A 15,015-nucleotide genomic window follows, 5' to 3' on the forward strand; every position below is an offset into this window, starting at 1 on the left:
GAAGTTTGCATACCCAATAGTGGTACAACGCACACTATCCTCCGAGATAAAAGATATTTCTTGGAACTAAAACCAACAAAAACAATGGTGAATACAATATCAGGTCCTGTAGACTTGATTAAAGGATGTGGTAAAGCACAATTTTTGTTACCTAATGGTACAAAATTTTTGATCAATGATGCTTTATATTCACAACAATCGAAAAGAAATTTTTTGAGTTTTAATGATATATATTCCCATGGTTATGATACTCAAACAATGAATGAAGGGAATAAGAAGTATATGTGTCTTATCACATATAAATCAGGAAAGAAATATGTGATTGAAAAACTAACAATGCTCCCTACTGGATTGCATTATACACATATAAGTCCCATTGAATCAAACATGGTAGTTGATAATTCTTCAATATTAACCAATTGACATGATCGATTAGGATATCCTGGTTCAACAATGATGCGAAGAACTATAGAAAATACACATGGTCATCCGCTGAAAGACCAGAAGATCTTTCAGAATAATAAGTTTCAATGTAAAGCATGTTCTCTTGGAAAACTTATTATAAGACCATCACCAGCCAAAATCCAAACTGAATCACCAATGTTTCTTGAACGTATTCAGGGTGATATTTGTGGACCAATCCATCTACCATGTGGACCATTCAGATACTTTATGGTATTGATTGATGCCTCCAGCAGATGGTCACATGTATGTTTATTGTCAACTCGAAATGTTGCATTTGCAAGATTACTTGTTCAAATACTAAAATTGAGGAATCAATTTCCCGATTATACAATCAAAAAAATTAGACTTGATAATGCTGGTGAATTTACTTCCCAAACTTTCAATAATTATTGTATGTCTATGAGAATCATTGTTGAGCATCATGTTGCTCATGTACATACACATAATGGATTGGCTGAATCATTGATTAAACGTCTACAAATGATTGCTAGACCAATGATTATGAAAACAAAGCTCCCTATTTCTATATGGGGACATACAATTTTACATGCTGCTTCATTAATTCGCATCAGACCAAGTGCATATCATAAATACTCCCCATTGCAGCTTGCATTTGGTAAAGAACCAGACATTTCTCATCTGAGAATTTTTGGATGTATGGTGTATGTGCCTATTGCACCACCGCAACGAAAGAAAATGGGACCTCAAAGAAAGGTTGGAATTTATATCGGTTATGATAGTCCATCAATCATTCGATATCTTGAACCTCAGACAGGCGACGTGTTCACAGCACGTTTTGCTGATTGTCATTTTAATGAGGAAATCTTCCCAATGTTAGGGGGAGAACAGAAACATACCGAAAAAGAAATTACGTGGTATGTATCATCATTGTTACATCTGGATCCAAGAACAAAACAAAGTGAAAAAGATGTACAGCAAATTGTGCACTTGCAAAAAATAGCAAATCAAATACCAGATGCATTTGCAGACACAAAAGGGGCAACTAAATCATATATACATGCTGCAAATGCCCCTGCTCGAATTGAAATTCCGAAGAAACAAATTGAAGATACTCATGATGTCATTAAACGCCTGAAGCGTGGAAGGCCAGTCGGTTCCAAGGATAAAAATCCTTGAAAAAGAAAATTCATAGAGAAACACGATGATCACAAAATAAAGAATGATGTTCCTGAAGAAACACATGATGATCACAAAATAGAGAATGATGTTCCTGAAGAAACACATGATGATGAAAATGTTCTGTCAGAACCACAAACTGACGAGAATCATGAAATCTCTATCAATTATATTAATACTGGAAAAATATGGAACCGAAAAGATATAGAAAAAATTGATGATATATTTTCTTATAATGTGGCAATCGACATCATAAATAATAATGAAGATCATGAACCAAAATCTTTTGGTGAATGTAAAAATCGGTAGGATTGGATAAAATGGAAAGAAGCCATCCAGGTTGAATTGGATTCGCTAAATAAACTTAATGTTTTTGGACCTATAGTCCTTACACCTGAAGGTGTAAAACCTGTTGGATACAAATGAGTTTTTATTCGAAAGCGAAATGAGAAAAATGAAATAGTAAGATATAAAGCTCGACTTGTTGCGCAAGGTTTTTCTCAAAGGCCTGGAATTGATTATGAAGAAACGTATTCTCCCGTGATGGATGCAATTACGTTTCGGTATTTGATTAGCTTGGCGGTATCTGAAAATTTAGAAATACGTCTTATGGATGTTGTTACAGCTTACTTATATGGATCATTTGATAGTAATATATATATGAAAATCCCTGAAGGATTTAAGATGCCTGAAGCACAAAGTTCAAAACCCAGAGAATGTTATTCTGTGAAATTACAAAGATCATTATATGGGTTAAAGCAATCCGGTCGAATGTGGTATAATCGACTAAGTGATCACTTGATGAAAAAGGGATATGTAAATAATTCAATATGCCCTTGTGTTTTCATTAAGAAAACAACATCGGGATGCGTAATTATTGCTGTATATGTTGATGATTTAAACATCATTGGAACGAATAAGGAAATTCAAGAAGTTGTGTCATACTTGAAGGAAGAATTTGAAATGAAGGATCTTGGAAAAACCAAGTATTGTCTGGGTTTACAAATTGAACAAAAAGAATGTGGAATATTTGTTCACCAGACAAATTATACAGAAAAGATCATTAAACGTTTTAATATGGATAAATCAAATCCTTTAAGTACTCCAATGGTTGTTAGATCATTAAATATAGAAAAAGATCCATTCCGTCCATGTGAAGATGATGAAGATATTCTTGGTCCAGAAGTACCATATCTAAGTGCTATCGGTGCCCTTATGTATATTACAAATTGTACAAGGCCTGATATATCTTTTGCCATAAATTTGTTGGCAAGATTTAGCACATATCCAACAAAGAGACATTGGAACGGAATTAAACATATATTCCGTTATCTACGAGGAACGACAGACTTGGGACTTTTGTATTCAAAAGATGATAATCCAAGTATAATTGGTTATACCGATACTGGATACTTATCTGATCCACACAAGGCACGTTCCCAAACTGGATATGTATTTACTCGTGGAGGCACTGCAATTTCTTGGCGTTCACAGAAACAAACGCTTGTAACAACTTCATCAAATCATGCCGAGATTATTGCACTACATGAAGCAATCTGTGAATGTGTGTGGTTAAAATCAATGAGCCGACATATCCAAATCTCATGTGGATTATCATTCGACGAGAAGCCTGTGATACTATATGAAGATAATGCTGCATGTGTAGCTCAAATGAAAGAAGGATACATAAAAAGCGATAGAACTAAACATATTCCTCCTAAGTTCTTCGCATTCACCAAGGAGCTTGAGAAGAATAAATATATTGATGTTCGTCACATTCAATCAAGTGAAAACTCATCAGATCTCTTCACAAAGGCACTTCCTACGACAATATTCAGAAAGCACGTATATAATATTGGGATGCGCAATCTACGAAATTTGTGAAGAATTGTTCATGTCAACATGAGGGGTAGTTTACGTGACTGCACTCTTTTTCCCTTACTATGGTTTTTATCCCAATGAGTTTTTCCTAGTAAGGTTTTTAACGAGGCATTACAAAATCACGTAATGAAGACATCATCGTATCATGATCATCATCACAAGGGGGAATGTTGAAAATATGAAAAATATTTGTGTTGAAAATTATAATGTTGAATGTTGAAAATTAGGTAAAATTAAGTGTTGAATATTGAAAATTAGGTAAAATTAAGTGTTGAATATTGAAAATTAGTGTGATGATGTATGTAATGATGAAATTGTTTTTGGATTGTTTTCCAAAGAAATCCTATAAATAGGTCTCTGTTTGTAAAGATTTGATACAATTGAGTAGAGAGAAAAATATTATAAAGTGTGTAGTTTGATAAATTCTGAGAGTTTGAGTTATTACCGTAAATTTTTTCTTTTTCGGAACAAAATTTATTTTCTCTTGACTTTTCCATGTACATCTGTCTGACCGTGGACTCTCTCTCTCTCCATAGTTTTTTGTTTTTCTTCCGACAAGACATCCACCGTACAAACAAACAGTAAGAGATGGGAATTCCGTCAAGAAAAGGCGGCAGCGCCGACGGAGTGGATGCTTTGAGTGAAAGAGCAGCACAGATGAGAGAGGCTCTGGTGAAGAACCAATCCATCACAGACAACATGGTCTCCATTTTGGGCTCCTTTGACCACCGCCTCTCCGCTCTTGAAACTGCTATGCGCCCCACTCAAGTAACAATCTTTTCTTTTGTACATTATGTATGGATCTTGAGAGAAAACTGGAAATTTGATGGGATGCAATTAAAGTTTTGATCTTTAGAGTGACTTGGAGAAGATGGGTTGAAAATTTGATTTCTTGATCTGTTTTTTCATTAATCTTTCTCAGTTTTTCTTCTGTTTTTTGGAAAGTAAAAAATTTCCCAGTTTCAAAAGAAGGTTGTTTGGGGGCAATGAAGAAATCAAAGCTTTATTTTCACTCTTAAGAAACTTCAGAAATGGCTGCGAAGTAGTTAACTTCCTCATCTCTAAGATTCTAACTTTCATTTTGAAAGGTTTTTTCTGAGTTCTTTTTTAATGTATTATCTCTTATAAATTCAAAGTTTGAATTTCTATTTATGGATTTTCCCGGTTTAAGTTACTAATTTTAGTTTACTGGCTCTCAGTTCTTTCTTATACTGATCTCCACCCCTGCGTCAAATTCACTGGTTGATTAATTTGACGATTAAATGACAATGAGACCCGGAATGTATGTCTGAATAAGAACACTCAGGGGCAGCTAAGAGAACCAAATCGTATAAGCTGCTTCTTTAGTGTCATACACATATACATGTTTACTTATAATTCCTCTTATTAGTTTCAATTTTGTTCATTTTAAATTAAGATCTCCCGATCTTGTCTGAGTATGCATTTTAGGTTTGGACCAATCATATTTTCTTTTGAATTCCATGGTTCTTAAGTTTTACTGATAAGGTAGTTCTACGGGGATGTTTTGGGAGATAAAAATTTGGAAACCTCTCACTAGAAGAAAAATGCCGGTTTAGTTACTCAAGTTTTGAACTTTTGATATGCTTTCTGCTACTTTTGGCAAAACAATATTAGATGGAAACATTTAAAAATTGCATTTCAGTAGTTGCACAAATAATGAAGCACAGTTGAGTAGGAACCTTAAAAATCTATAATGTTTAGAGTGGTTTCCATAATTGGTTTCTTAGCTTTTTGTGATTCACGCAACCATGAGAAGCATGAAGAATGAATTAGTAAGTTACTGATATTTTATTCTTTTTGATGAATAGCTGCCATTTCCAAATTGTCCATTGTTGGAACTTGGAATCACATTTTTTACGTTTTTGTCTCTCCTTATTCTGTATTTGGTACTCACTTTACCTTTTTCAGATTAGAACACACGCTATTCGGAGAGCTCATGAAAACATTGATAAAACTTTGAAGGCTGCTGAAGTCATATTGGCTCAATTTGATGTTTCACGCCAAGTAAGAACTCTTTTTTAAATAATGTTAAGACACTGATATTCTGATGATCATCTCTATTTACATCTTTTGGTACTGTAAAATGAGATAGGTTACTCAGAATTTTTGCCGCTTGGTCTGACAAAGTACACCAGAGACATTTCTGTATGAGAGTTGGATGTCTTTAAAGTTACTGGCTAGATCAGTCTTATTATAGGCATTGCATACTTTTTCTGGATGACATGAAATCGACAATTACTTAGGTTTTTCTAGTTATCATAAAATAGAAATCTGTAGATGGAAAAAATAAAATGGGGCAGGGACACAGACTTCACAACAGTAGTTCCTTATTAGGTTACATAAAAAAAAGGAAAAATTAAAAACGTGCTGCTCACCACTGAATGAAGGAGATTAGAGAAGAAATTTAGAAAGTTTACAAGTGAGAGAGGGAGGGTGGTGCATCTTAAGTGGAAGTTGAGCTTCAGGTTCTCCAGCATCCGCCTTACGGGTATCTAACTTTGTTCGTAGGGTCAACCAAAATCTAACTGTTAGGTCAAAATCAAGTTAAAAAATGCATGAGCATTCACGATGAATTGTTCATATTACGAGAAGATATGGCCGTCAGGTTCTCGAGCATCCACCTTATGCATATCTATTTCTTTTGTAGGGTCAACAACAGTCGAACTGTGGGGTCGTTTTTAGGCATAATTATTTAATATAATATAATGCATAAGATATATTATTTCATTTTTAAATGTCATGCCTCATTTAAGGGTTGATAATATTCTAGATATTAGTTTTGTCATTTTCGGTTCTCCAATTTCTGTCCAAACCATAGATCTAGTTATGTTCGACCTAGCTTGGTTCCACCTAGCTTGGTCATTTCTGTATCCTGAATTCAATACTGTAAATTTAACTAATTTCCTTCTGAAGTTTCTCAATTCGGTGTTAATTTGTATGTTTTTTCCTGCTTACTTTTGGAGCTTGACATGTTTAAGGTCTCTTTTAACCTTCAATTGTATGTGATCATGAACTATTCTACTTGGTGTGGTTGACACATACTCTGACTTGAATCTCGGTGTTTCTGATTGAGATTCTTAGTTTTTTTTATTTTTTGTGAAGAGGTTTAGTTTGATCACGTAAATATGATGACATTGGAAGAGTTTCTATAAGGTTAAACTAATTTCGAAAGGTGTTCATGTAAAGGTGTCTTGGTGTTGGTGTTATAATTTACCACTTTTGAGTTCAACACAGAAAATGACTGATGGATTAATTTGAAATAAGCACTAGAATCCAATTATTAAAATACTCTTCAAGTTGGCCGTTGAGAAATAGAATAATGGATTGGTTGTGTTTTCTACAATTTGTTGTGATCAATGATACCTTCTTGAAGCGTAATGCCCGTATATGTATTTGTTATATTCCAGTTGTGCAAGAATATTCCAGGTGGAGTGTAGATCAGTTGCTTATGAGCTGAGAACTTATGCTTCTTAGTGGCTAACTTTTGGATCATCTGACAATATTGTTACATTACAACTGCTCTGTCAGTCATCTGTATATTGTTAATGTCAACCGGCTCTAAGGAGCAAGCGATTTAGAAATATAATCCAATTTCCCCTTTTTTTACTGGAGACAATGTTTCAACAAACGTTTATGTTCATTTCTCTTTATTTTTGGTGACATCTATTCATATTGTTGTCATCGATTCTGTTTAGGCTGAAGCAAAAATACTTAAAGGGCCAAATGAGGATCTGGAAAGTTATCTTCAAGCAATTGAGCAACTTAGGAATAACATTCAATTTTTCAGCAACAACAAAAGCTTCAAGAGTAGTGATGGAGTGATCAATCATACAAACAATTTACTTTCAAAGGCAATCTCAAAGCTGGAAGAGGAGTTTAAGCAACTTTTGTCATACTACAGGTTTGCTTCTCATTCTCTGTGGAACTATACTGATAGGTTGAAAATGGGTGTCAGATTAGAGGATTTTATTGGTTATTTTTTTACGAGAGCTTATTTTGTCAATCATTTTTGGGTCTGTAAGTTTTCCAAATGGACTCTGACTTATTTCATTATTCTACCCATCTTGGGATGGATTGTTTGTATTTTGTGAATAGCTGTTTTTGAAAGAAAAAACAAGATTGATTAATCTTTATCACACATGTTATAAGATAGAGACAGAGAGGCACACACACACACACACACACATAAAGCGAGAGAGAGCGAGGGCAGGGAGACGGAGGGGGTGGGGGGTTGGGTTATGTAAAGTTTTTGTTTTGGATCACTAATCACTATATATGTATGATTTGTTGATTTTTTCTCTGATGACATGGACTTGTTAGACTTCATTAGCTTTTCCATTTTCCCCCTTACATCTTAGATTTTTGACTATTTGAGCTGGTTAATTTATGTAGAATCACTTGTTATAAATGGACCAGTATAGCTCTATACCTGCCATATAATTTTGTTTTATATTCTCTAACTTGATTTTGTCTTCTTTCCAGCAAACCTGTTGAACCTGAACGACTTTTTGAGTGCCTCCCAAATTCTATGAGACCATCATCAGGATCACCTGGAGATTCCAGTGGCAAGACTCCATCATCCAAAAGCCATTCAGAACATCATAACAATGGCACAGAAAATTCGGCATACACGACGCCAACCCTAATTCCCCCTCGAATTTTGCCCCTGTTGCATGATTTAGCCCAACAGATGGTTCAAGCTGGGAATCAACAACAGTTACAGAGAATATACCGGTAAATCCATCTGTTTTCCATACAGGAGCCATACGATAACAAGCAATTTTGTTCTTCTTTCAGAAGACCTTATTGGCAATTATAAGAAACTTTTAAATCGGTTGGAGGTTGAAGAGTGAATCATTATGTGGTCAGACTTAGCTATTTCAGTGTTTGGTTTGTCTAATCTGTTTGGCCTTTGGACAAATGCTATAACGCTATTAATATTTTCTTGCAATACTCGGTATACACTAGATCAGTTTGGTGGTACTCAGTGATGCCTGTGGAGTTATAATTTCTAGTAGTCATTGACATGATAATATCAATTTGTTGAAAAAATATCAATCATATTACAAAGCTCATTCATAAACTCAACAGCTAAATTATGATACAAATCCAGTGAACCCTGTAATTTCAAGTCCCTGGTTCAAGCTATTGTGCAGAACAACTTGTGTCTTTATTCGGAATAATAATAAGAAATGCCTGTTATTCATGAGTTTGATTCGGGAGATTGGGGACAAAAATGTTTGTGAGGTGGAAGTTCATGATGCATTAATTTGTGGTTGCATTCCACTTCAATGTGATCCGACTCTGATTCTTTGCCTCCCATTTTTTCAACCGTGCATCCCTTTTCTTTATGAACTCTTTTAATTTTCTGAAGGAACCGAGCTTCTTTTCCGGCAAGTGTTCCTGTGTTTTTATTTGTTCTATTCTTGCAATTAGATGTCCAACTGCAGGTTCTCAGTTGCGATAGTGTGTTACCATCTTTACACTATTTTTCACATGTGAAGACATAATGTGACTTGAATTCAGGAGATATGTTGTACGAACCTTATCATCCAGATATGAATAAATGGTTGGCTGCTAGCCATCTTTGTGCTTTGATTTTGGCAAAAACTATATTTTCCATGGCTCGCTTGTCCCAGACCACTTCACCTGAGTGGCTTGAACTCAACATTGGTCCCTTTGTGACAGTTCTTGGTCCGGGTTGAGAACAACTTTAATTTGAAAGGGAAGAACCCTCGGTGATTTCATGTTTCTTTCCGAGTTCCTTGTAGAAACAATAAAGGTAGGAGTGTAGGACCACATTAACAACGTTAATTTTCAAAATTATTTAGGGATTAATCATAAGAAATGTATTTTCGGTGACTTTGATATTTGAGAGAGAGATACATACGAAACCTGTAGAAGATTCAGGAATTAAGTGGACTGAAAAGTATCTGAGGATCTAGTTCGAAGTTCACTCCTGGGGTGAAGTCTGAACCAACAAAGCTTTCTGAGCTGATCCAATTCATGTCGTGAGCGCTTGCAATAACCATTTAACTTTCACATCCATCTTGTGCAGGAAAACTGCTACTGTACTATGCTATGCTTTAAATGGATATTGTATAGCAACTAAGCATCAGATATGTGTGGGAATTGATTTTAAATTCTTTCGATGTGAACAATTGTTCTTATTTTCTCATTGTATAAAACTATACCAGTTCTTCAAGTTTTACTAGTTCTTCTCTGTAGGGACATCCGTTCTCCAGTCTTGGAAGAAAGTCTCCAGAAATTGGGGGTGGAAAAGCTTAGCAAAGATGATGTACAAAAGATGCAGTGGGAAGTTTTGGAAGCTAAGATTGGGAATTGGATTCATTTTATGCGAATTGCAGTAGGTTTTCCTTATTAATGATGCAACTTCATGGTCTGATTAGATTTTGGTTCAAGGATTAAACTAATCATGACCAAGCAGGTCAAATTGTTGTTTGCTGGAGAGCGTAAAGTTTGTGACCAAATTTTTGTGGGATTTGATTATCTCATGGATCAATGTTTTGCTGAAGTTACCAATGGAAGTGTTGCGGTGCTACTTAGCTTTGGAGATGCGATTGCCAAAAGCAAGAGATCCCCTGAAAAGTTATTTGTGCTTTTAGATATGTATGAAATAATGCGAGAACTTCACTCTGAGGTATGGGGAAATTCTTTTTTAAGTACAAATTTTCTTTCAGAAACGGGGGAACCATGCTGGTGGATGATCTCTAATTTGCCCATTTAACATTCACATGACTATTGTTTTTCAATTTCTGGTCTTTACTTAAATTTGAGAGTATTTCTTGCTATTATTTTGTTATCTAGAAGTTGTTTATTGAGATGGTCAATCAGTCCCAAACTTCATAAGGATACGGTACCCCCAAGAATTACTTTCTCTATTGAAAAAGTGCAACATCTTTCCTCTTGAATACCAATTGTTCTAGGTCTGTAGGTGAGATGTGGGTGTTGATGGGAAATGCAGAAAGTTTGGTGCAGTCCCTTCCAAGTTATTATACTCATATTTACTGAATGTGATTGAAGGGGACAGGAGCTTCTTACTTTATTATTTATTTCCTTAGAAGATACAGTTATTTGTTTGTCCCATAGTCACGTTGACTGTGAAATACAAACTTCTCTATTGGCTAGACACATCTAGTATAGACTCATTCCTTACCATCATGACGGCCACTATTATTCGCTACATCAGTTTTCTTTAGTTTTATTTAAGGTTCAATCACAATTTTAATATTTAGAAAGGCATTTGAATCGAAGTCAATGTTATTGCATTTCGGCAGATTGAGGCACTTTTCAGAGGTAAATCTTGTAGTGAAATTAGAGAATCTGCCTTGGGATTGACAAAGCGGCTTGCTCAAACTGCCCAAGAGACATTTGGTGACTTTGAAGAAGCAGTTGAGAAAGATGCCACAAAAACTGCAGTTGCAGATGGAACTGTCCATCCATTGACAAGTTATGTGATTAACTACGTGAAATTCTTGTTTGAGTAAGTCAACTAGCTCTATCCTTGCTTTTTTACTTCATGCTTTTGAATTAGATCTCATTTACCACTTTTGTTCCATTTAAACCCTTCTTTTCTGAGATTGCAATTTAAAACTTGGGAATATCAGCCATAAACAAACAAGAACAGAGTCTACAAGTCTACATTCTCGCACTGTGGATTGTGTGCAACTTTATATACTCGTTGAGAGACTGGACCATTTAGTTCACCATGTTTGCATGAGAAACATGTGTTTTTCTCTTGATGTTGATGATAGATTATTTGCTGAGATAATTTCTTCGGACAGTTAATATAACATCAAAGTCACTAGCTACAATGACTTTTACATAGTGAATATAATACGGCAAAGCAAATTTACTTTCTTTTTCTTATATGGTTCTTATTGCAAGTAAGAAGTTCTTGGAGCTCATACCAAGAAAAAGTTTTAAGAGCTTCATATGCGTATTTGTTTGTGTTTGTGTGATTGTCAGCTGAATCTCTTTGCTTATCAAATATTATTACTAATTATGTCAACTTGTCTGCGTCGAAATCTATTGTGATGTTCTAAAAATGTCTTGACTTGGAACAATACGAAAGACTGATGATATCACTGGTGTGGTAGGTATGTCGTTCTGCATTTAAATGCCTGTCACTTCTTTATGTTCTCCCTTAATTTTTCAGCTATCAATCAACATTGAAGCAGCTTTTTCAAGAATTTGTAAGCGGAGACGACTCTCATTCTCAGCTTGCAGCTGTTACCATGCGAATCATGCAGGCTCTTCAAACCAACTTGGATGGAAAATCTAAGCAGTATAAAGATGTCTCTCTGACTCATTTGTTTCTTATGAACAACATTCATTATATGGTCAGATCGGTCAGAAGGCAAGGAAATGCTCATTTTTTATGAATTGCTACTTGGTTGTGCTTTGTTAAAATAAATCTTTTATATTGTGGCTTCTATTAGGTCTGAAGCCAAAGACTTGTTGGGGGATGACTGGGTTCAAAGACATCGGAGAATTGTGCAGCAACATGCAAACCAATATAAGAGGATTGCATGGGCAAAGGTCTTGTTTCTTTAAAGTGGCCTTTGTTAACCAATATTTTCCATTTTGATTTCATGTTTATTGTCAGGACTTCTGGGCTTTTTTGGTTTACTAACCAGAAATATTTTTTATTTTCCAAAATAAAATAAAAAAATAATATTATTTTGTTTTTTTTCTCTTCTCAACATAATTTTCAACTTTTCACATCTCCAGTTATAACCATTACATTAAAACTTTCACCAATTCCCGTAAATACTCTATTATCATACTATGTTTTAAGTCAGGGGTATTATTCTAAAGTTTTAAAATAATTTAATACTATGATGTGATTCTACTTAGTTGCCTCAGAAATTTAGGTTAATTATTACATTACCTCAAAATGATCCTGGAAACATTTCCCTTTTCGTAGAAGTCAGGATCATTGTGTAATTCATAAGCTTATGCCACTCTTGGTAGGCATTTGATATTTAGTTGCCTCAGAAATTTCAATATTATCATAAATGGATTATTTCATGCATAATAATGCTGATGCTAAAGCTGAAATTTCTGTGGTATCATTCTCTTAAGGAGATATCTATGTATATTGTTATAATTGAAATGATAGATTAGGAGGCATTTCAGTCGGAAGATTGATTGTGAGGCTTGGGGCCATAACTAGTGGTGTAAACGAATCGAATCGAGTCAAATATTAGTAAAGTTTTAAGGCTTGAATTGGGCTCGAATTAAGTATATTCGAGTTTGAGCTCGATTGCAAGCTCGAAATTTTAATTTTGTTTGCTCGAATTGGGCTTGAAATGATGTTTGTGTTCGAGTTCGGCTTGAAATGTTCGAACATATTCGCGAGATATTTGAACTATTTCCCAGACATTAAGGTTCGAGAATGAATGTTCGAAAACTCGAAAAATCTGAAAGACTCGAAATGTATATATATTTAATATATAATAATATTATGATATAAAATATTAAGGTTCGCGAGCAGCAGCTCGCAAACTATCCAACAAAATAATTTAGTCTCGAGTTCAGCTCGAAAAAATTTCGAAAATGTTCGAGTTCTGCTCGAGTTCAATAAGTTCGAATACAAATCAAATATTTGTCGAGCCTGCTCGAAAAGTTCGCGAAATTGCTGAATTCGTTTACATCCCTATGCATAACCATGAGTAGGTTCAATATCGTTCTCCTTCATCCCCTGGTTCATCTTTTCTTGTTACTTTGTCTATCCACATTATGAATTATCTGGTTTTATTTATATTTGTATTATGCTAGTGGTAAGGTTCTATCCCCCTCTATGTACTTGAGTTTCAGCTATATATGTACCGACTGGTGTCTGTCTGAACCCTGTCGATTGACTGTTTTCTTACAAAACAATGTCACAGGGGATAATTTGTGAACCTACCTTTTTTCCAACAGATTCTGCAGTGTCTATCTGTTCAAGGCTTGACATCCTCTGGTGGTGGCAGTTCTGTCAGCGTTGATGGAGGAAACAGTAGCGGAGTTTCTCGGGCAATTATCAAAGACAGGTATTATACAAGGTTTCAAATAGTGACAATGTTCTCTTTTAGCTGTTAAATTTTTGAGATGTGCCATGACTCATTTGACTAAATTAATGTTTATGATCTAGATTGAAAACATTTAATATCCAATTTGAAGAACTTCATCAAAAACAGTCTCAATGGACCGTTCCAGACACTGAACTCCGAGAATCTCTTAGGCTTGCTGTTGCTGAAGTCTTGCTCCCGGCGTATCGATCTTTCATTAAACGGTTTGGGTATGTCTGCACTTCACTTGTGATTTAACCATCCATTCGTTATGCTAGAAATCTGAAATTATCCTTCTCCATATTTTCTATACCGTGTAAAATATCTGGTCAAACACAAAATGAGAAGGCAAGTTGCGTAACATAGTGATATCAAATATCAATTGCTCAAAACTACTGTAACCAAGATCACCTGGGGTTTGAGTAAATAGGACATCTCATGTCCTTAACAGACAAATTTATGGTTATTTCGATTAAATGTGCAGTTTGTAATTATTGAAACTTCGTAGGAGCTTGTTAACCGTGCGTATCGATGTAAGCAATATAGTTAGCATAACTGCACTCCTTGAGATGTTGAATATTATTTGAATTATTACAGACACCCTAAGTTTGAGTAATTAAATAAGCACCCCCTTGAATAATGAGGACCTTAAGTATCATTCTTAGTTTTTACTTAACGGAGGTAGCATTTGCGGTAATTTATACATTAAAGTACGCCAGTGCGCCAGCCAGAGTCAAACTACAAGGAATATCAATATAGATGAACAATTTACTCAACTTTTTTTTTTTTTTTTTCTCAAAAGCAATAAATATTCTGGTGAAACAGATAAACCCTTTTCGACATTTAACAGGCCTTTGGTTGAGAATGGTAAGAATGCCCAGAAGTACATCAGATACACACCTGAGGATCTTGAACACATGCTTGGTGAATTTTTCGAGGGGAAGACCTTAAATGAGCCGAAGCGGTAGTAGACTTTTGATCGATGCTGTCCTTGCTTTTCGATGTTGCCACTATTCTCATCTCAGTGCCGCAGGAGGGTTCTCTGTTCCATTTGTAAGATTCTTTTTCCTACAGGATGAAGCTAATAAAAACGTTTGAAGCATTTGGCGTGTAATAAGTCCTAGTTAATCACTTGTGTTGTATTATTATTGTGTAGTGAAGTTTGTGATATGCCACTTTTTAGCTCCATGACTTGCTAATGTATAATGTCGCACTTCTTCTCTGGCAGCGACAAGACCCCCTTAAAATAAATGTATAATTATATGAAATACATATATTTAACTCTAAAAATAATAATTTTATAAAACTTACATAATAACGTTAATATAAAAGAACCAAATGACACGATATCATATGAATGACTGTCAAATTACAAAATATGATGTGGATTACAACCACTTAGTTTGAATCCTATATGCTTCAAATTATATATTTT

General features: G+C 34.9%; 1 protein-coding gene across 1 annotated transcript; it reads left to right on the plus strand.

Moving 5' to 3' along the window:
• Window positions 1–3,970: 3,970 nt before the first annotated feature.
• Window positions 3,971–14,850, plus strand: LOC142523695 (exocyst complex component EXO70A1-like). Its single transcript, XM_075627430.1, has 12 exons — window positions 3,971–4,251; window positions 5,413–5,508; window positions 7,200–7,405; window positions 7,987–8,238; window positions 9,733–9,871; window positions 9,953–10,165; window positions 10,803–11,008; window positions 11,684–11,884; window positions 11,967–12,066; window positions 13,453–13,562; window positions 13,664–13,810; window positions 14,431–14,850. Exons 1-12 carry the CDS (start codon window positions 4,072–4,074, stop codon window positions 14,546–14,548), a joined length of 1,968 nt encoding a protein of 655 aa, XP_075483545.1. The 5' UTR covers window positions 3,971–4,071; the 3' UTR covers window positions 14,549–14,850.
• Window positions 14,851–15,015: the final 165 nt, after the last annotated feature.

Source organism: Primulina tabacum, chromosome 14 (genome assembly GCF_025594145.1).
Source record: "Primulina tabacum isolate GXHZ01 chromosome 14, ASM2559414v2, whole genome shotgun sequence".
Lineage (NCBI taxonomy): Eukaryota > Viridiplantae > Streptophyta > Magnoliopsida > Lamiales > Gesneriaceae > Primulina > Primulina tabacum.

Coding starts and splice junctions, on each gene's coding strand:
- LOC142523695 (XM_075627430.1), top strand. CDS start 4,072: ATGGGAATTCCGTCAAGAAAAGGCGGCAGCGCCGACGGAGTGGATGCT. Junction 8,239..9,732: donor CAGTTACAGAGAATATACCG/GTAAATCCATCT, acceptor TCTTCTCTGTAG/GGACATCCGTTCTCCAGTCT. Junction 12,067..13,452: donor AGAGGATTGCATGGGCAAAG/GTCTTGTTTCTT, acceptor TTTTTCCAACAG/ATTCTGCAGTGTCTATCTGT.